Source organism: Carettochelys insculpta, chromosome 3 (genome assembly GCF_033958435.1).
Source record: "Carettochelys insculpta isolate YL-2023 chromosome 3, ASM3395843v1, whole genome shotgun sequence".
In the NCBI taxonomy this organism is placed as follows: domain Eukaryota; kingdom Metazoa; phylum Chordata; order Testudines; family Carettochelyidae; genus Carettochelys; species Carettochelys insculpta.
In genome coordinates, this window is record NC_134139.1 from 169,319,106 (window position 1) to 169,340,359 (window position 21,254).

Genomic DNA, 21,254 nt, shown 5'->3' on the forward strand with positions numbered 1-21,254 from the left:
GTGCAAATGATGCAATGATGCAAATCTGCTGATAGAAATAAGGGAATTTCGAAGATCCCGGGGTCCTTTTAAAAAGCGCCCCCACCCCCATCAGGACAAGCCACACAGCAGCGAAGAGTGGCAATTTCAAAGAGCCGCAGCTGGCAGCATTGCAGTGCCTCATTAGTAATCTTCGAAATGGCCATTTGCATGGCCATTTCGAAGATTTGTGCTAGTGTAAACATAGCTCATATGTTTTATTTGATATACAGTAGATCTTTGTGAAAATCCTGCTCATGGTGCACACAAGTTCAGTGGGACAGCGACATCATTACTCCCATGGTGAGCAGAAGAAGACCCTTGGATGTTTCTTGCTAACACATGTACTCGCTTTAGGAGCCTTTCCTCAACCAAAGCACACAATAGCTGCTGAAATATGACATATTTTGTGTAGGGAAAAAATTACAAAGTTATCACTTCAAATAAAATGGATCAGACCAAAGAAGAGCAAGGACTATGCTCCAAAACTGTTGTATTTTATGATGCATTTTCATCCTCCTAACTACACTCGTACTCAGCAGTCATGAATGCATCATCTCAAATACAGGAGCATTACCTTGTGTGTAAACAAGATTAAGAGCTCAAAACATTTAGCTTTTTTCAAAACATTGTCCAAGTGGCTTCATATCAGCAGCCACATCAAGTGCTGTCAACTAAAAATTAATGGAAAACATTTTGTACATTACTTATTGAATAAGTTATTGTAACTGTCTGCATTGCTTGGGGGAAATGATTTAAATTGCTTTATTAATTTCTGCCTCCTACTTCCCATCTTTACCATGACTGATGTTTTAGTTGGCACAGGCATGACATATCACCCATAGATCCTGAATGAAATGGAAAGATTTTTACTGCCAAATAATCATGAGAAAGCAGGCTTTTGCTTCAGTAACAATATAGGGCATCATTTGCATCATTACAATTGAGATAGACAGCACTGCCTTTATACATTTTTATTTTCAGGAGGGTTATAATTTACTGCTAATAACTGTTCTCCAGTAAATCTCAGAACACCGACCAACACTTTGGAGATAAAGTTTGGTTTATGCAACAGTCTACAAAAAAAAAAGAGACAGGATTTAGACTATATGGAAATTATAAATTGTTTCAGAGGAAAATGACTTTATTTTTGCATACTTAAATACCTCTAGACATATTAAACTAAAAAACTAAAATCTGACAATATTGCAGTATTAAATATTATTTAATGCATTTAATATTAGAAAAAAGCAAACTCCTTGAAATGCTGAATCTCAACTTTTGAATCTAGTTAGCCGCGTCTACACGTGCATGCTACTTCGACGTAGCGGCGCCAACTTCGAAATAGCGCCCGTCACGTTTACACATGTTGGGCGCTATTTCGAAGTTAACATCGACGTTAGGCGGCGAGACGTCGAAGTCGCTAACCCCATGAAGGGATGGGAATAGCGCCCTGTAGGGAACGTGTAGACGATCCACGTCCCGCAACATCGAAATTGCAGGGTCCTCCATGGCGGCCATCAGCTAAGGGGTTAAGAGACGCTCTCTCCAGCCCCTGCGGGGCTCTATGGTCACCGTGTGCAGCAGCCCTTAGCCCAGGGCTTCTGGCTGCTGCTGCTGCAGCTGGGGATCCATGCTGCATGCACAGGGTCTGCAACCAGTTGTCGGCTCTGTGGATCTTGTGCTATTTAGTGCAAGTGTGTCTGGGAGGGGCCCTTTAAGGGAGCAGCTAGCTGTTGCCAGGGAAGTGCTAGTCAGCCCTGTGACCCTGTCTGCAGCTGTTCCTGGCACCCTTATTTCCATGTGTGCTACTTTGGCGTGTAGATCTTTCCTCGCAGCGCCTATTTCGATGTGGTGCTGCGCAACGTCGACGTTGCCAGCCCTGGAGGACGTGTAGACGTTATTCATCAAAATAAGCTACTTCGATGTAGCGTGCACGTGTAGACGTAGCCGTTGATTCCTGCGCATAAATACCAAGTCTGTTTTTAAAACACACACTGCCTACCACCTTTCAATGGAAGTCCAGCAAAATAGAGAATTTAACAAAAAAAATCATTATAATGGCAGCAGACTAAAACTGTGGGTCACACGTAGTTAAATAGCTCTCCTGCCTTTGTCTGATTTATGGCCCAGTCCTGTAAACAATCTGTATGTGAAACTCTCACTGACTCTAATGGGAAATCCACATAATATAACCATTGTAAAAGGGGACCATAGACCCCAGTCCTACTATGACAGCTGTGTGGGTGGACTCTGCCCCCAAGCTAAATTCCAGTGAATTCAGTGGGTCTGCCTTAATAGCATAATGGAAGCCCAAACTGAGATGGTAACGAGACAGGAACGGCATCATTACTACAAACAGCCCAATTTCTAAAGACCTAACATTGTTCATCTTTAAATGTGGTGTGATTACTTTAAAAATCCCTTATAAATAAAAAAAAATCCATCCAACAGGATTAATATGCATTTCTGTTCTCAATTTAAAAAGAAACAAATTCTTAAGTGTTAACCACAAAATCCCATTGTCTATATATAACACCACAGTCAATATAGGAGGTCACAAAAAAGAGTCTTCTCTGTTTCTCCCTTCCTCCCCCAGAAAGTTTAGACTTTTCAATAAAAAATAAAAAGCAAAACATTTTCAGCTAAAAACATCTGATTTACAACAAAGGATTTATATTCAGAAACTCATGGGAGATGTAGTTCGATTGCCTCATTCTGTTTTATGGGTCAGGCTCAGAGACTGAACTACCTCTTGGCTTTCTCTCCTGTGGAACCACTCTGGTGCACTATGAATATCCCTAATCCTGGTACATGATTAGGAGATATAATCCATCTAGAGATTTCCCAGTAAGGAAGGCACCTGAGAAAGGTGTGATTTTGCAGATCACATTGACTAATATCTTTGAACAACACTGCATCCAGCATTCCACTACTCACAGTTTTCAAGGTCAAAACCAATGGCGCCAGGATTCCATCAAAGTCTACTCCCTGTCCTTCCATTCATGGCCATGCATTAAAGGAGCTAGATTAGTTTGGAGTTAGTGTAAAACTTTCCCACCGTTAATTACTTAGGTGGATTGCAGCCTCTTTAAACTCTCTCGTTTGGACGATGTACTGTAAGCCATATAAGTAGAGTAGTGGAATGCTGGGTGTGAGCTCATTACTTGAATACTCCTGATGTATTATGTTACTACTGGTCACAGTGCAGACTCCGTTTGAGACTTGGCTTCCAGCTAACTCTACCCTTGAGTGGATTGACTTGCTATGAAGCCAGGAGCTAGAGCTTTACACATCAGAAGGCTCCACTATATTTAACCATCAGATGCTATGTTACCTCAGCATGCTCAGTAAAGTTCACCCAAGAAGATTCCTCAAAGTCTTGTGATTTTGAGCATAAGCCTTCAGGACTATTTTCTATATAATTCTAGATTTTTTTAAAGCAACAGTGTCAAAGGGCAAAGACTGTCTGTAGCAGAAATGTGAACTTTCACAATGGTCCATTCTGGCCTTGGAATTTATGAATGAGGCCTTTGAACAGCATGGTAGAGGAGGTCTGTGGAGACAAATTTTGACCAGAGTAGTCTCTAATTTTGAACTTCCTAGGACTTGATTTGTGACACAGTGTTAACGGTATTCACATAAAGTTTGGGGTATTTAATTTAAAGACCTATGTGTCTATCTAATACAAAGGCTCATGTATTGTATTATAGATTTGTGTGCATTAAATAAAACCTGTGGTTGTATTAACTCTTCTTCATCTAAGATACCACATATCCTCAAACCTGGTTCAGTGTCTGAGTCTTCTTTTGGCACATCGTCATAAATTACTTCCTCTGGGTCTAATAACAGAACAGAAAAACAGGTGGAAAGCTTTTTTCATTTGACTCGGACCACAACAGATCTTGGATCTTATTAGCAAGTCTGTGTATAATAGAGACACAACTTATTTTCTGTTTATGTAGAAATATAAGCATTTTGCCAGTACTCCCATTCAATCAAATGTCATCAATATTCATTATTGATATTATTAATCACAACACTAATTACTCATGTGGCCACCACAGTGTTTGGCACGGATTTCAGTTAAGCTGCAAAGTGCACTCAGGGGGCTCTCCTGTGTACCCCACATGTCCTTCCTTGCTCTCTCCCAGCACTCTCCCATTCCCATTCCAACACCCTGCACCAGCACCAGCCTTGCAGCAAGGATAACAAAGCGATCAGATTTTACCAGGTGAAAAAACAGTCTATTTTCATGACATCTGGAGCAGGACACCGGGAGAGTGGAGGGAGCACATAGCAGCCCACAATCACCATTTCTAAGCTTTTGTTTATTTCTTCTGTTTCTTCACTTCCCCTTGAAATTCACCACACTACAATATTCCCCTCTTCCTCATGCCACAAATATTCAATTCTTTGTCCCATTCACTCTAAGTCCTACATCTTCTTACTTATTCTCTTTCGTTCAACCCCACCCGCTTTCCTCACACATTCCAGCTGGCTCAGAAGCTGCTGGATATAACTGTCTACCACTGGGCTGCCAATTGGCTCACCGCTCACACTACTGCCTGGAATCTGACTCCATCTGAGGGGAAGGCTAGCAGGATGGGTGCTCATTGAGAATCTTCATCAATAGAAGGGTAGCAAAAGTGACAGACCTGGTATGTATGTGCTCCCCCATCCTGCTATGAAGTAAATTCCCTTCTCCCTTCCTTTCCCACCCACTTTTTTTTTTGGAGGGGGGGCATTTTCAGAGCAGTAGCTGAGCTATGTAACACAGGCAGGAGAATGCCTCTTTTAGCTACTTACTCTCTTACACGTATCAGATAGGTAGCCGTGTTAGTCTGTATCTTCAAGAACAACAAGAAGTCCTGTGGCACCTTACAGACTAACAGATATTTTGGGGCATACGCTTTCATGGGCAAAGACTCGCTTCATCAGACGCATGCATCTGAAGAAGTGGGCCTTTACCCATGAAAGCTAATGCTCCAAAACATCTGTTAGTCTATAAGGTGCTGCAGGACTTCTTGTTAGACTCTCTTACAGTTTCCTGCCCTGAGACAGAGACAGAGACTCATTCCGCAAGCCTGTTACCCACATTAGGAAATAGGAGGCATTCACTCAGCTTGCCTAGAGGTCTTCCACTCCATGATGAATTTAATTCCCATATGTGGCAAGTAGGCCTGGGCAGCTGTGTAATACCACTTTCAGCCTCAACTAACTCTACCAAGGCATGGGTAATCTCCTTCGAGGCAGGGTGAGTATTCCATGACTATCAATGCTGGAGAAAAATAGGCTTACAGCCAAAGAAGAAACTGGGCATCTAATGGAATTATTAGAGGTCATAAGCAAAATTCTTTTCCAATAGACATACAACAGATGGGGCAAAATTATCTGCCCAGCTTCTGACATATGACTCCACCTCCTTCTGTAAACACTTTATGTGAGCAGAATTTGGCCCTTCTGCTAGAAGCAGAGAGGCGTGTTTTTTAATTGTTATTATTTAGCTCTGGAACATGTTTGAAAAATACAGGAAAAAACAATGTAGCTATTGTCAGGCATAAAGCTGTGACTGATGATGATGCAGAATGATGATATGGGGGCACTGCTGGGGCTGACTGACACTTACTTTCCATCCATGACATGTTTGCAGGATTGGCAACCCATTTGGCTAGAGCATCTTCTTCTTTGTTGACGAGGTTATCTTCACTTGAAAAAATCCCCAAAAATAAAGATTAGCAATCTTGCAATGCTAGTTTTAAACCATGTCACTAAGTAGCTAAGTTCTACTCATCTTTTTTTTCTCATTCTGAAATTAAAAGACACTAGAAAACTGTAGGATAGTTTGGACTCAATAAGTAAATTTTATGTTTTTGTTTTTAAGATCTAAGTGACTTAATATGAAATTAAGATTTTAACTTAAGTGCTCAGTTTAGTTTAAATAAATCAGTCAATCACTCATTCATTTTCCAAAGAAATTCTTTGTGCTTGCAATCTCCCTGTAACATAGAAAATTAAACCTCTCTCTTTCACAGATGTCAAAGGGCCACTTCTAATGGTTTAATAAGCAAGATTTCAATTAGTGCTGATGCTGAAACACAAACAGATTTGGCACCTCAAAGTGCAATGAAAGCTGAAGTTGTTAAAAACTCAGCAACACTAAAGTCAGGCAAGAAAAAATAAAACGAAAAATATAAAACTAACACGCACAAACCACTTTATGAATTAAGGATTTGTAGATAAATAAATGTTACTCAACTGCCAATTACCTATTTGGGGGATCCTCAGAGCTCAAAGAATTACAATTGCCATCTTCACTTATTGCCTGCACCCCCACTAAAGAGTAGAAGAAAGCAAAGTTACCAAAATGCTAGGACTAAAATATACTTTGGGTTCAAATGTTAGCTGCTATTAACCATCATCTGCTCTTATCAAATGCCCTTTAGCTAAAAATCTCAGTGTGGTTTATGAACACATTTTTAGCAACAATTAAGCTTCTTGAGTTATTACACCCATTTTGCTGATGGGGATACTGCGGCACAGAGTACAGCAAGTCAGTGGCAGAAATGTTAACTGAACCCAGACTTCATGACCAGAGAAAGATGAATGACTGTTTTTATTCAATTTGCTAACAGTTTTGTGGGTTTTTTTAAAGCCTTTAAAATAATCAGCTCTTAGCAAACCGAGTCTGAACATTCAGAAAAACGTTGGTGAACTGGAAAATAACTGACAAGTTTGTTTGAGTCAAACAAAATGTTTCATTCAACTCAAAGTGGAACTGCTTTGTTTTGATTCTGTACACTTTTGCATAAATGGCTGAAGGAGGAGGTTGTGGGGAGGGTGACACCCACTCATAACTTTCAGTCCAATACTAAGGACAGTCTCTTGGGATAAGGCCAATCAGAGTTCAGTCCCCTACTACCTGAGGTGGAGATGACATGTAAACCCTGGACTCCTGCTTTGCCAGACAGTGCCCTAGCTTATAAAATAACCCATTATTGGTCTGTCTTGATTTCTCCTGGTGAAGCTATTACACTTTGCACCAAATACTTGACAGAGAGAAAGTAAGAATGATTCTAGTGGTCAGGGCATTCAACTGGGAGTCCCAGTTCCACCTCTCTGCTCCAGTGACTAATGGTTGACAACCACTGAATTGAACCAAATGAAGAAAGAAACTATAGAAAGGTTGGCAGGAGAGGGTGTTTAAGTGTATTTGCTCACTTGCTTTGAAGTGCACTGATCCTACTTGATTAGTGTTTTCTTAGATGGTCCATTCCTCACGATACAGAGTTCTTCATGGATTTCTTTCGCTTTAATAAACACAAATCCTTCTCAGATGACTGGGAAGGAAGTTCAGCTGTGCTCCCTGTTCAGGTCTCATGAAGACTGTTTTAAAGTGTTACAGAGTTTCCCATAAATTTCAGGAGGAACACTATTTAAAAACTGAGAGGACAATATGGTTCACTGAAATTAAACTAGGTTGCTACCTGTGAGAAAGTAAATTCAAGAGACATTATACCTTCTTCATCCACAGAAACACTGCGTATTATGACAGGACTGGAGTATGCTGGCAGCATCAGGGGTAAATTGGATGGTACTGCATAGCCACAGGGCACAGGAACAGAATATCCACCAGACAAATTAGAGCTTGCACTTTCATCTTGAGGACTGGGTTCTGGTGATGAGGAATGATCCTTTTCTTGGATTGGTGAAATATTTATGACTGAATATGGGTTTACTTTTGTTGAAGTGTCGTCTGCACAGCATTCTGTTGTTTGTATTTTTTCAGTTCTACATACGTTGTCATCAACTTGACAAAAAAAAAGAGCAGAAGCTTTTATTTATCATAACTGTGTGAAAAATGATACTGCATTAAATAGAAATTCTATTACTTACATGGATTCTGCCATTGTAGCAGTAACAAAGCACCTCAAAACTTTTAAGTATTTATCCCCACAGCACCCCTGTGATTTGAGACCATGCTATTATCTCCAATTTATAGATGGTGAATTGACAGAAGGCAGGAGGGGGACAGTTCTTGTAAATTTTAGCCCAGCGGTTAAGGTACTCACCTGGGATGTGGGAGACTCCTGGTTCAAGTCCCCACTTCATAGGGTGACCATATGTCCCTTGGCCACATACAGAACGAGGAGGGCTCCCCCTCCCCAAGCCTTGGGGAAGTGGCAGCGTTCCCCCCACCACAATTCCCTGAGACTTGGGGAAGTGGCAGGGCCAGAGCAGCTGGGGCGCTCTACGTCCCCCATCCCACTTCCCCGAACCTCGGGGAGCGGCCGTGATGGAGAAGCCGCAGAGCTACCCCCGCCCTTCCCTGAGCCTCAGGCAAGCAGTAGGGATGGAGCAGCCAAGGCACTCCCCCTATCCCGAGCCTTGGGGAAGGGGAAAGTAGCTAACCTGCTGGCTCCCTGTGTTGCAGAGAGCACATACTGACGCACAGTATGTGCTCGCCAGCAGGCAGCTGTGCCTGCGCAACAAATACGGGACAATTAGTTCCTTTTATAAAATAAGATGGGAAGACTTTTTGGCATCCCAAAAACGGGACGGATGGTCACCCTACCACTGCACCTCATTAAGAGATGGGATTTGAACAGAGTTCTACCACCTTTCATGTCCTAGCCATGAGACAATGGGATAGTCTGATGCCAGGCTCTCTCAGTTGCACCCCTGTAAGTTGTTTCACTCTTGATAAATAATGTAAGAGAGTGACTGGAACAGGGAGAATGGGATCCTGGTTCTCCCACTCTGAGGTGAGTGACTGTATAGTCTGGGGTTAAATCATGTCTAAATGTGCATGGACATGATGCACGCTCTTAACAAACACGTTGGCCCATGGTTCCTAAGAGTTAATGAAACAAGGTTTGTTTTCAGATATAGGACAAAAATATGCTCCGTTTATTTTTAAGGACACATTCACTCAATGCAACCAGCTAGGTTGCCCAAGCTGAGTGAAGCATGTCTCCCTGTTGCCAAGTTGCCACTAGAGTTATATCCTCAAAGTCTGAATTGCCAGATCTGGGCTTACGTGGCACTCTTAAAACAGCCATATAAACAGCATATTGAACTTGTGGCTCACGCTGGAACTCCAGCTCTGAAACTGACCCACTCTATCCTTCCAACTGTGAGCTGCAACTTTAAAACACTATCTGCACAATTATTTTTACAGTGCAAGTGTAAGCCCCACTGGGAGGCTCACTTCTGCAGACACACCCCATTAGGCTTCTCTCGAGCTACCCACAGATAATCGTTGTCACAAAGGGTATGCCTAAACAGCAAAGTTATTTCAAAGTAACAGCCATTATTTCAAAGTAACTTCGCGAAAATCTACACAATGCAACCACTGTTTTTAAATAACTTCAAAATAGCAGACAGCTTATTCCGAATTTGGTAAACCTCATTGAATGAGGCACCATGGTGCCTATTCCAAAATAGGTATTTCAGAACAGGGATTGCGTAGACAGGAAATAGGGGCTATTTCAAAATAAGCTATTCTGAAACATCTTATTCCAAAATAATTGTGGTGTATAGACATAGTAGCTCATATTAAAGCCCCTGGAAGCAATGCTCTAATCTGAAATAAGCTCTACTGTGTGTAGACATACTATTTTGGAATAATTTTTGCCTATTCCAGGGCTTCCCTGTAGTAGACACAGAAAGTAGACACGTTATTCTGGAATATTTTATTTTGGAATAACCACTCCAGAATAAGCTCTTCCAAAACAACTTTGCTGTGTAGACCTAAAGCAGAGACATTACATGTGCCACTTTGTCCAGAAACAACATGGTAATGAGCCGTCCAGAAGATGCTAATGAGGCACAGATGTAAATTTTCCATGCCTCATTAGCATATGGGTACATGACTTCAAAATTTTGGGGAAGAAGGGGCTTCCGGAAGGAGGGTTTCCTTTTGGAAGATCCCCGCAGGCTGTGCATCCGCACGTGTATTTTGGAGTCCAGAAGAGCACCCACAGCCAGCAGCAAGTGTCTACCAACGGTGCATGTCCGCACTTGCCTTGGTGCACAGCACAAAATTTATTCTCCCCCAATGGAAAACATTAGCAGGACCCGCAGCAAGGAGGAAGCCTCAGAGGAAGGAGGGTTTCCTTCTGGAAGATCCCCGTGGGCTGTGCATCCGCACATGTATTTTGGAGTCCAGAAGAGCTTCTTCTGGACTCCAAATCACATGCCCCTATGCTAATGAGTTGCGGGACATTTACATCCATGCCTCATCCATGCAGGAAATTTACATCCATGCCTCCGGAAGAAGCAGCATGTGTAGACGTAGCCAGAGACCCCACCATAACAGTAGATGCTTGCACAAGATAAGGATGAGGAAACACATGCCTGGCTTAGATGAAGCAGGAGAGTAAAAAATTCATTTAGGGACAATAACTACCCATTCTCCTAGTCAAGTCCACAAGGAAGTAAAGAAGTTGGGGTAAATTAAATCACTTTCACATTGAATCTATGAAAATATTTTTGTGACCTACAGGCCTTCTGTCAACATAAAAACTATCTGTTGAACATGGAGCTTGATCCTTATCTGAGCAGTTACTGCCCTGGCCTACTGGCCATGTAAAGGCTTACCTGTGGTGTTAGTATCTTCAGGTTCTACATGAACCCCACAGTCAGAAGCAGCTGGCGCTAGTGCTTGTCTATCTGCTTCTGGTATTTCATCACCGCTATCAAAATCAAATAGCTCCCCTTCTTCCTCCTCTTCGTCATTGGTACCACTGCCTTTTAATTCATTGTCTAGAACTGAGCAAATAGGAACCATTTTTTATTCATGATTTAATTAGATGAATTAAATGATCACTGTTGTAAATGAGGGTTACACAATCAGGGCCTAGAATTTTAGCCTCTCTAGGACAATACAGTGCTCCCACCTATATTTCTAAGTCTAGAAAGTTCTTAGTAACCTTTTAAATGTAAACCATGCAAAGTAAATATCTGTATAATGCAACACATTTCTATTTTTAATAGAGACCAGCCAGAAAGAGAAAACTTGTTATGAATAAATTTCAACAGCTTCCTCTTGAAATCTTTGGCGAAGCTCAGATCTGAATCCAGACTGAAATCTACACTTTGTAGATTAAGCTACTCATTCCTTATTGATTCAGCGTGTAAAGCCAGAAGGGATTATTTTGATCATCTAGTTTAGCCTCCTGCATAACACAGATCATAGAACTTCCCCAGTATAATTCCTAGAGCACAGATTTCAGAAAAAAAAATCCAATCTTTTTTTAGAAAGTGTTCATGATGGAAGATTCGCCATAACTCTTGGTAAATTCTTCCAATGATTAATTATTCAAAACCACTTAAAATTCTATGCTTTATTTCCTCTCTGAATTCATCTAGCTTCAACTACCAGCCATTGAATTGTTTTATATCTTTCCCTGCTAGATTGAATATCCCATTACTAAATATTTGTGCCTCAAAAAGTGGAAATGAGATCAAATTACAGAGAATGAACATAAACAAATAACACAAGTATGTAGATTTCTACAAAAATGTTAGAAGAGGAAAACCAAGGACAGGGTAGGCCCATTATTCAATGAAGAGGGAAAAACAGCAACTGAAAATGTGGAAATGGCAGAGTTGCTTAACAACTTCCTTTCAGTTTTCACCACTAAAGTTGGTCATAATTGATTATTTAACATAGTGAATGCCAATGACAATGGGACAGGTTCAGAAGCTAAAATAGGGAAAGAACGAGTGAAAATCATTTAGACAAGGTCGATGTCTTCAAGTCACCAGGGTCTGATGAAATGTATCTTAGAATACTGAAGGAGATGACGGAGAAGGTATCTGAGCCACTTGCTGTTATCTTTCAGAAGTCATGGAGGAGGGAAGAGATTCTAGATAACTGGAAAAGGGCAAACATAGTGGCCATCTATGAAAAGGGAAATAAAGACAACCCATGAAACTACCAGCCATTCAGCTTAATTTATGTACCAGGAAAGATAAAGGAGCAAATATTTCAGCAATCGATTTGCAAATATCTAGAAGATAATAATATGATAAATAACAATCAACATGGATTTGTCATGAACAAATCACATTAAACCAACCTGATAGCTTTCTTTGACAGGGTAATAAGCCTTGATGATAAGAGGGAAGCAGTAGATGTGATATACCTAGACTTTAGTAAGACATCTGATACAGTCTCATGGGAACTTCTTACTAACAAACCAGGGAAGTACAATCTAGATGTAGCTCCTATAAGGTGGGTGTAAAACTGGATGGATAACCAATCCCAGAGAATAGTTATCAATGGATCTCAATCATGCTGGAAGGGCATAATGAGTGGGCTTCCACAGGTTTCATTTCTGGGTATTTAATTCCATTCAATATCTTCATCAATGATTTAGACAATGGTATAGAGAGTACACCTACAAAGTTTGTAGATGATACCAAGCTGGGAGGGGTTTCAAGCGTTTTGGAGGAACAGGACTATAATTCACAATGATCTGGACAAACTGGAGAAATGGTCTGACATAAATAGGATGCAATTTAATAAGGACAAATGCAAAGTACTCCACTTCCAAAGGAACAATCAGTTGCACACACACAAAATGGGACATGAAACAGACATATTGCTTATATTAGCAGAAGTGCTGTAAGCAAGACATGAGAAATAATTTTTCCACTCTGTGTTGCACTCTGATTAGGCTTCAACTGGAGTATTGTGTCCAGTTCTGGGTGCCACATTACAGGACAGATGTGGACAAATTGCAGCAAGTCCAGAAAAAAGCACCAAAATGAGTAAAGATCTAGAAAACATGACCTATGAAAAGACGACTAAAGAACTGGGTTTGTTTAGTCTGGAAAAGAGAAAACTGAGAGGGAACATGATAACAGCTTTCCAGTACTTAAAAAGTTGTTATAAGGGGGAGGGAGGGAATTATTTCCCTTATCCACTGATGACAGAATCATAAAATCATAGGGTTGGTGAAGAGATCTCCAAGGAGATATAGGGAAGGTTCCCCCGCTACCATTGGTTGGATTTCTGCCAATGGGAGCAGCAGAGGTCAGTATCCAGCAAGCTACAAGGAGCATGGAGTCAGGCAAGCGCCCTATGGCCAGCCTGTGTAGCCATATGCCCCTCAGCTCTTCCACACCTAGTCAGGGCCTGTACCTCCCACTCAGCCTACCACTCAGCCCCCCCACCCCAAAACAAACAGTCCCCCAGTGCCATTGTGGCCTCCAACTAAGATATTTCATTTCCCTTGCCCTCCAGCCAGATTGAGGGGGTGTGGGGGAAGAAGGCATGAACAACCAAGGTTAAGGACTTCCCACAGGCCAGATTAACTCTTCTGGGATACCAGTGTTAGTAGATTGTATAACCCTCCTCCCATAGTCTGGAGTAAGGCCAAAAATGAGTTCAGTGGCAGGAGAGGGCTTGCAGGAGGTCTGAGAGGGATGGGGTTGAGGGTGGGGGGTCTGGGCACTGGAGCAATCTAGAAGTGGAGGTCTGGAAAGAAAGAAAAGTGTGGCACCTGTCCGGGGAGGGGGGCAGTTCCTGTCAATGAGAGAGGGAGAAGCAGCAAGAGTGGGAGCAAGAGCAGGTTGGGGGTAGGGCATCCGGCTAAGGGGGACAGTGCAGAAGGAAAGAGTGCAGGAGCAGTTTGGGGTAGGGTATCTGTCCAGGAGAGAGGCTGAAGGAGCAAGGGTGTGGTGCAGAGTTTGGCCAGGAGGGAAGGTGAAGGAGAAAAGGAGGCCATAGGAGCAGGCTGGATGTAGGATGTGTGGCTGGTGGGGATGGTGCAGGAGAACTGGTGGGTGCAGGAACAGGTTGGGGATGGGAGGTCCAGGAGCTGGGCAGGAAGGGGTTCAGAGAAGGCTGGGCCTCGGGGAACTGGGCGGGACAGGAGTGCAGGAGTGGACCAGGGCATGGAGAGCTGGGTGCAAAGGGGGTGCAGGACCCAACTGGGGCTGGGAGAGGTGGGGAGGGAGGTATCTCACTTGTGTGACCCCTGATTTTTCTGTACATCAGTGGCCCCCAACCCAAAAATGGTTTCCTACCTCTGCCATAAATTAGACCATTAAAATTTTAGTTTATTTAAAACAAAATTTGGTAAACTAGCATTGCACAATTAGAGCACTTAACCTGTATAATTATTTTCATTTTTATTATTATTATTTCCTTTCCTCCCAGTTACATATGCCCCCTTATGTTAGCACACCAGTAGCCTTATATGAATAATTTATTATTTAAAGTATTTAGAGATAAAGCCATTTTGCCATCCTGGGTGGCTGGTTGATAGTCCATGGAAAGGCTTGTGTTGAGTGGGGTGGGTTACAAGACAAAATATTTGAGAATCACTGATCTGGATAATCCTTGGTCCTTCCATGAGCGCAGGGACCAGATCAGATAACCTCTCAAGGGTCCTTCAAGTTCTATGATTCTACGTAGTACTTTTAGATTAGTGATCAAGTCAGTCCTCAGCCTTCTTTTTGTTAAGCTTAAAAGACCGAATTTGCTAAGTATCACTTTAAAGCCAATTTTCTAATCCTTTAATTATTCTTGTTGCTCCTTCATGAATCTTCTCCAATTTATTCTTGAATTGTGGTTTCCAGAACTGGACACAAATTCTGTCAGTGGTCACACCACTGTTAGGTACTACCAAGGTAAAACCACCTCTCAAGATCCCCTCTTTATGCATCCCAGAATCACGTTAGCTCTTTTGGCCACAACATCACAGTGGGAATTCACGTTCACAGCTGCTAATCCAATACAATCCACAGATTTTTTTCAAAGTCATGCTTCCCACAATACAGTCTCCCTACTGTAAGTACAGCCTACCTTTCCCCCGCCCCAGATACATAGATTTACATTTAGCCATATTAAAACATGTTTGCTTGTGTCCATTTTACCAAGTAATCCAGATCTCTCAGAATCAGTAATGTATTCTCTTCATTATTTACCATTCCCCCAATTTTTGCGTCTTCTACAAACTTTATCAGTGATGATGTTGTATTTTTTCAAGACCACTGATAAACTGCTAAACAGCATTTTCAGATGCCACTGAAAACATATCCACTCAATAGCGATTCCTTGGTTAAACTTTAAAAATGATGAGTTATTCAGCTTTTACTCCAGTTAATGTCTGCTGTGTTAAGTTTAGATATGCCCACTAAAATTTTGGTTCTTCTGCTGAGACTGCCAATAAAAGCACCACCTAGTGCCTGAGTGACAATAGCAGAAACTCTTTTCACAGGGACCACTATATATCTGTCAGACAGTATTGAGTTGTGTGCCAAGCCATCCCGATCTGACTTTGAGGGAGTGATCTAGGATGCCCTTTATTCTGTTCGCAAACCAACAGGGAATAGCACCCTACTTTTAAAACCCTTGAGCTTTGTAAAAGTAACAGTTGAATCAATTTGATTGCCTTTCCTGTGACCAACCTGAGTGGCAGAGCTCCTTGGCTCTGCTCAGGAAAACCAAAGAAGGATGAAGTGCATAAGGAGAAAGTGTTCATCCCACAGGCCATCCATTTTATCTTTTTAGCAGCTTGGTCTCAAGAGGTTTGCAGGGCAGGAACTGGGATCCAGCTGCTGCCTGTTTCACTACCTTTGTGCAGCCATAGCACCCTGGATTCCAAATTAGCATTTAATTCTGCCACAGTATAGCCTCTATTGTAGCTCTTACTGCTTGAAATCAGGGGACTCAGCCAATAGCAGCACCAGCTCCTACTGGAGCCACTGTGCCAGGGAAACAGAGGGCACAGCCACAGCAGAAAAAGGACATCTGTTCAAGCAGTGGTATCTGCTTCCAACAATCTCACTATTCTGTGGGTCACCAGGACACAAAAAGTTGAGACACATGTTATACCTCCCCACTCTGTGCCTGCCACAACACCCTATCCCAACCCCCACGACTCCAGAGCAGAAAACACCATGAGATGGTTATAATTCCTACTGGACTTTTCTGTATTGTTCCCACATCCTCACTGCCTCCTCCCACAGGCTTTTCCATAGCATCAGAATGAGTCATTTCATAGTATATTATTAATGTACATATTTTTTCAATAATATATTAAGTGTTTAAGGGAAGTAAAATTCACCAATTTCTTCTTCAGGTAATATGAGGTAAAAGCAAACTCCTGCCAGACTTATTAAATCTCCTGACTTGTGATGATTTTATCAGTGTCTTCACCAGCTAGGACACGCTCAGTATTCTTATGATAAAACCCACACCGTTCACATCTCTTGACTGTTTAGATTATCATGGTTATAAACATTCTTGCCAGAGCTTCACTTTCTTCAGGCTGAGACAGCTTATTTTATGATTAGAAAACAATAACCCCAGTCCTCCTCTAAGGGGAAAAAGTTGACATTTTTTTAGAAAAGGAACTAAGATGTATTAGTTGTCGATTCCTATCACAGCTTGTTGAGACAACAGGGCATTTAATTTCAAGCCATTTTTTTCATGTGCTTATACACTGTAATATGTTCCCTGTGGGGCTGACACTTCACTTGTGTATTTGTCCAAAAGTGATTTTTCCCTCAAATTGATAAAACTCTACAAGGCTGATCCAGCATCCATTGACCATAGAAAGGCTTCTGCTGACCTTAATGGACTTTTGATTAGGCCTGGGTGCCTATTTTTCAGTTATCAGGTAATGGCTAGGGAAGAATGGTTTTCAACTTTTCCATGTTCTTTATTTGCTATTGGAAAACTCAAATGTCAATCCGTGTGCAAAGTCTTTTTGGTGTGTCAACTGTAGTATGGCCTGCAGGTTAATACACATTGCTGCCTGCCCATCTCCATCAAAGCTCCTGCTGACCTATGAATCTAACAGCTGGCCCTAATTATCTCAGTCTGATTCTTGTCTATCTTGTGTAGCCTTTAACATCTGAACATTGAGGTGTAAAACACTATAAGTGTGTTTGGATCAGACCCATGAAGAGAAATTTGGGGTCCTGGAATATCATGTTCGTTGTGACTCTCCATTCCCATTTCTTTATTTACTTAGATGTGTTTTAAGAGGGCCTGAGCAAGGGGCCATGGTAGCACTGGGCCTCCTTTCCCTCCCATAAGTGTAGAATTCTGGTCTGGTACACCAACTTGATGCAAATGATCGCACTTATGGACCAGGTACAGCAGAATCTGGCCCACTAAGAAGAAGAAAACCAAAGTAAAAAAAAAAAAAAAAAAAGAGAGAGAAAATAGATAAGATTACATTTATTCATCAGGAAACAATAGGTCTAATATGTACTATTCCATCATGCCAGCTTTACACTGATGTACCTCCTCTGGCCGGGAATGGAGCCCAGACAAGAATTGCCATCTTCTGAAAATGTATCCAGGGCATTGTAGAGTGAAAGGAGCAATAAGGTGAGGGGCTGCTGCAAGGTATGAAAGTGATTTAAGAGAAGATCATGACTCCATCAGAGTAAAATTTTCACAAAAGACTCAGTGAGTTAAAATAAGTGTCACTGACTTTCACCAGATTCGTGCTTCTTACTCACTTAAGCATTTGAAAAGACTAACCAAAAATTTAGCCCAGACCCTTCCTTTTAAACATACCACTTCCCCCCAAACACTTTCTGAAATTACTTCTGCACAGTACTTGAAGAGCACTGACAGCAAAAATTCTCCCACCCACTCCAGCAAGGGAATGATGGGTTAAGAGTGAGTGTGTGTGTGTGTGTGTGTGTGTGTGTGTGTGTGTGTGTGTGTGTGTGTGTGTGTGTGTGTCATATGAGAGAACATGTCATATTACACATATATTAAATGCATTAAATCTGTGGACCCATGATTTCCCTTCAGGCATGTTAAAACTAGATTCTATCTTTTGGCACTTCCATGTTCTGTCCTTTCCTCTGTAGGAAGATGAATAGCTTTAAGCCTTAACATTCAACAATCCTTTGAATCTAGTACCTAATAAAAGTGTTACTCCTTTGAGTCTTAAGCCTGAAGAGCATATTGTTTCACTTGATGAAACATAAAAACCCACCTTATAACACAACACAGAAGGCCATAATTGCATTTATACAGAAAGCACATCTAAACTTCGTTTCTGAAAATACGCATTCTTAATTTGTTTTAATCAAATTGAAAAAAAAAACTTTAAGAAAAAAATGAGTTGCTTTTGAGCTAAGCAAAGAATATTACCTAGCAATCATCATGAAACACACTGAGAAGGACCAGCTTCTGCAGTGAGAGAGAAACTTTTGAGCTTATAGGCTACGTCTACACGTGCAGCCAACATCGAAACAGCTTATTTCGATGTTGAGGCATCGAAATAGTCTATTTCGATGAATAACGTCTACACGTCCTCCAGGGCCGGCAACGTCGATGTTCAACTTCGACGTTGCTCAGCCCAACATCGAAATAGGCGCAGCGAGGGAACGTCTACACGTCAAAGTAGCACACATCGAAATAGGGATGCCAGGCACAGCTGCAGACAGGGTCACAGGGCGGACTCAACAGCCAGCCGCTCCCTTAAAGGGCCCCTCCCAGACACAGTTGCACTAAACAACACAAGATACACAGAGCTGACAACTGGTTGCAGACCCTGTGCCTGCAGCATAGATCCCCAGCTGCCGCAGAAGCAGCCAGAAGCCCTGGGCTAAGGGCTGCTGCCCACGGTGACCATAGAGCCCCGCAGGGGCTGGAGAGAGAGCATCTCTCAACCCCCCAGCTGATGGCTGCCATGGAGGACCCAGCAATTTCGATGTTGCGGGACGCGGATCGTCTACACGGTCCCTACTTTGACGTTGAACGTCGAAGTAGGGCGCTATTCCTATCTCCTCATGAGGTTAGCGACTTCGACGTCTCGCCGCCTAACGTCGAAGTTAACTTCGAAATAGCGCCCGACGCGTGTAGACGCGACGGGCGCTATTTCGAAGTTGGTGCCGCTACTTCGAAGTAGCGTGCACGTGTAGACGCAGCTATACAGACCTGAAGAAGAACTCTGTGTAAGCCTGAAAGCTCATCTCTCTCCCCAGTAGAAGTTGGTTCAATAAAACATCTGACCTCACCCACTTTGTCTCTCTAACATCCAGGGACCAACAAGGCTATAACATAACATGTCTCAGAAAGACTGAGAGAACCCTCTAACTCAGTGGTTCCCAAACTGGGGTCTGCAGACCCCTGGGGGTCCACAAGTATATTTTGGGGAGGAGGGTCTGTGGGAAAAAAAAAGGAAGGAAATAAAGATTATCACAGAAAATAAGTTTTAAATAAATTGCACGGTTGCAATAATGTTTAAATTAAATATCTTGCAATAATATTATTAATTGCTATACAGAAATCTATGTTGTGGTTTCTTTTTTCACTTAAGGACAAATACACAGCAACTAGAATGGGCTTTGATGTGGGTCTGCAGTTTGGTGAGGGTAAGCAGGTAGGTCCACGAACCATTTGGGGAGGTGATTGCGGGGGGTCTGCTCTAGTGAAAAGGTTGGGAACCACTGCTCTAACTTACACCAGATTTAATTACTTCAAGGGACTTACCCAGAGGTTTTCAAACCTTGCCAGACTGTGGCCCACTTCGGATTACAAAAAGTAGTACACAGCCCTAAGAGGGGCACTGAAGCCCAAGCCTGCCCAAGCCCTGACACCCAAGGCAGGAGGGCCAAGGCCTAACCCCACTGCCCTAGGCAGTGGCAGGGGGAGGTGGGCAGGAGATCAAAGACAAAGCCCCAGGTCCCAGCAAACCTCATGCCACCCTGGCAACCTCACTGAAACAGGGTTGTGACCCACTCTTCAGTCCCAGCCCACAGTTTGGATGGGGAAAGCCAGAGGTTCTCAGAAAAACCGAATATTAATGCACTAAACAGGGACTCAGGAGATCTCGGTTTATATTTAAGCTAAGCTACAAACTTCTGGTTTGACCTTTAACAAGTCACTTAAATTGGTTGCTTCACAGTTCTTCACCTGCAAAATGATGATAATCTGTCTTGTATACCCCTTGTCTTTAGTTGTAAGCTCTCTGGGTCCTTATCTCAGTGAAGGCCTCTAGATGCCACTGTAAAAATATAACAGTAAAAAGAAGAGAAAACTCAAGGCAAATTAAATTAAAATATTTTTGGTCTGTTTATGATTCTTAAGCCAATTTCATGATGATTTAGAGCAGTGGTTCCCAAACTTTTCAGCATCATGCCCCCTTTTTGATTTTTGAGGAAACCCTCATGCCCCCCCACCTCTTCTTTACCATCATCCAATCCTCTTATAACAAAAAATTCAATTTGTATTTTAAAATAAACACAGAAACTTGATATAAAAATATTATTTAAAATTAAAAATAAGCACAAATAGTTCTTCTTGGCCCCTTGAAGGTGCCTGGTGCAGCCCCGGCAGGCCAGCTGCCTGAGCCCCATGCTAGCTGCTAGAACTGACCACAACAGTCACCCACCCACCTGAGACCTGTGCTGCCAGAGCCACCTGCCTGAGCCCTACACTGCCAGAGGCCAGCCACCCACCCACCCACCTGCCAGCCTCCAGCCGGCTGCCTTAACCCTGCGCTGCTGGGACCAGCTGCCCGCCTAACAGACACCCACCCCAGCCATGGGCCAGCTGCCCAAGCCGCCTCCCCCGAGCCCCAGTGCTGCCAGGACCAGATGCCCGCCTGGCATCCTGAGCCACCCAAGCCCCACGTTGCTGGGGCCAGCCAACTGTCTGCCAGCCCAAGCCACCTCAGCCCCACACCCCGGGCTGCTGGAGCAAACTGTCCACCTGCCAGCCTGAGCCACCCAAGCCTCGCACTGCCAGGGCCAGCTGCCAGCCCAAGCCACCTAAACCCTGCGATGCCATGATCAGCTGCCCAAGCACCATAAGTCCCACAAGCCGGTCAGCCGCCCGAGCCCTACAAGCTGCCCACCCAAGCCCATCCCATCCCACAGGCACCACCAGCCTCCCATTCTTACCCCATCCCTCTCACCCAAGCCAGGCACCCCATCTAACCCCATTCTCCTCTTCCCCACAACCCACACTCATTCATCTTTGCATAAGGCAGCTAGCTCCAAGGGGGTCTTCACTGGCTGCCTGCTTTTTATAGTGGTAGCGCCAGGTCACCCACGTAAAATAGCAGGGGCTGAGAGCTGGAAGCAAAGGCCAGCTCCTTCTTGAGGTGGAGGTAATGAATGGGGGGATGGGTCACCTCATGCCTCCCCTCCCCAGAATTTCTTCATGCCTCCACAGAGGGCACACCCCCCAGCTTGGGAAACCATGATGTAGCGCCTCATTCGCGATTTTGGAATATGCACAG

The 21,254-nt window shown here is 43.0% G+C and overlaps 1 protein-coding gene across 3 annotated transcripts in view; it reads right to left on the reverse strand.

Moving 5' to 3' along the window:
- Positions 1-21,254, reverse strand: part of ARHGEF10 (Rho guanine nucleotide exchange factor 10) — a 183,655-nt gene that overhangs the window by 115,430 nt on the left and 46,971 nt on the right. For all 3 annotated transcript variants that reach the window (XM_074991190.1, XM_074991189.1, XM_074991191.1), the window contains exons 3-7: positions 10,621-10,791; positions 7,538-7,828; positions 6,288-6,354; positions 5,648-5,727; positions 3,804-3,860 (exon numbers count right to left, since the gene is read on the reverse strand). In XM_074991190.1, the coding sequence (XP_074847291.1) occupies positions 3,804-3,860; positions 5,648-5,727; positions 6,288-6,354; positions 7,538-7,828; positions 10,621-10,791 (666 nt within the window). The remainder of the gene's footprint in view (positions 1-3,803; positions 3,861-5,647; positions 5,728-6,287; positions 6,355-7,537; positions 7,829-10,620; positions 10,792-21,254) is intronic.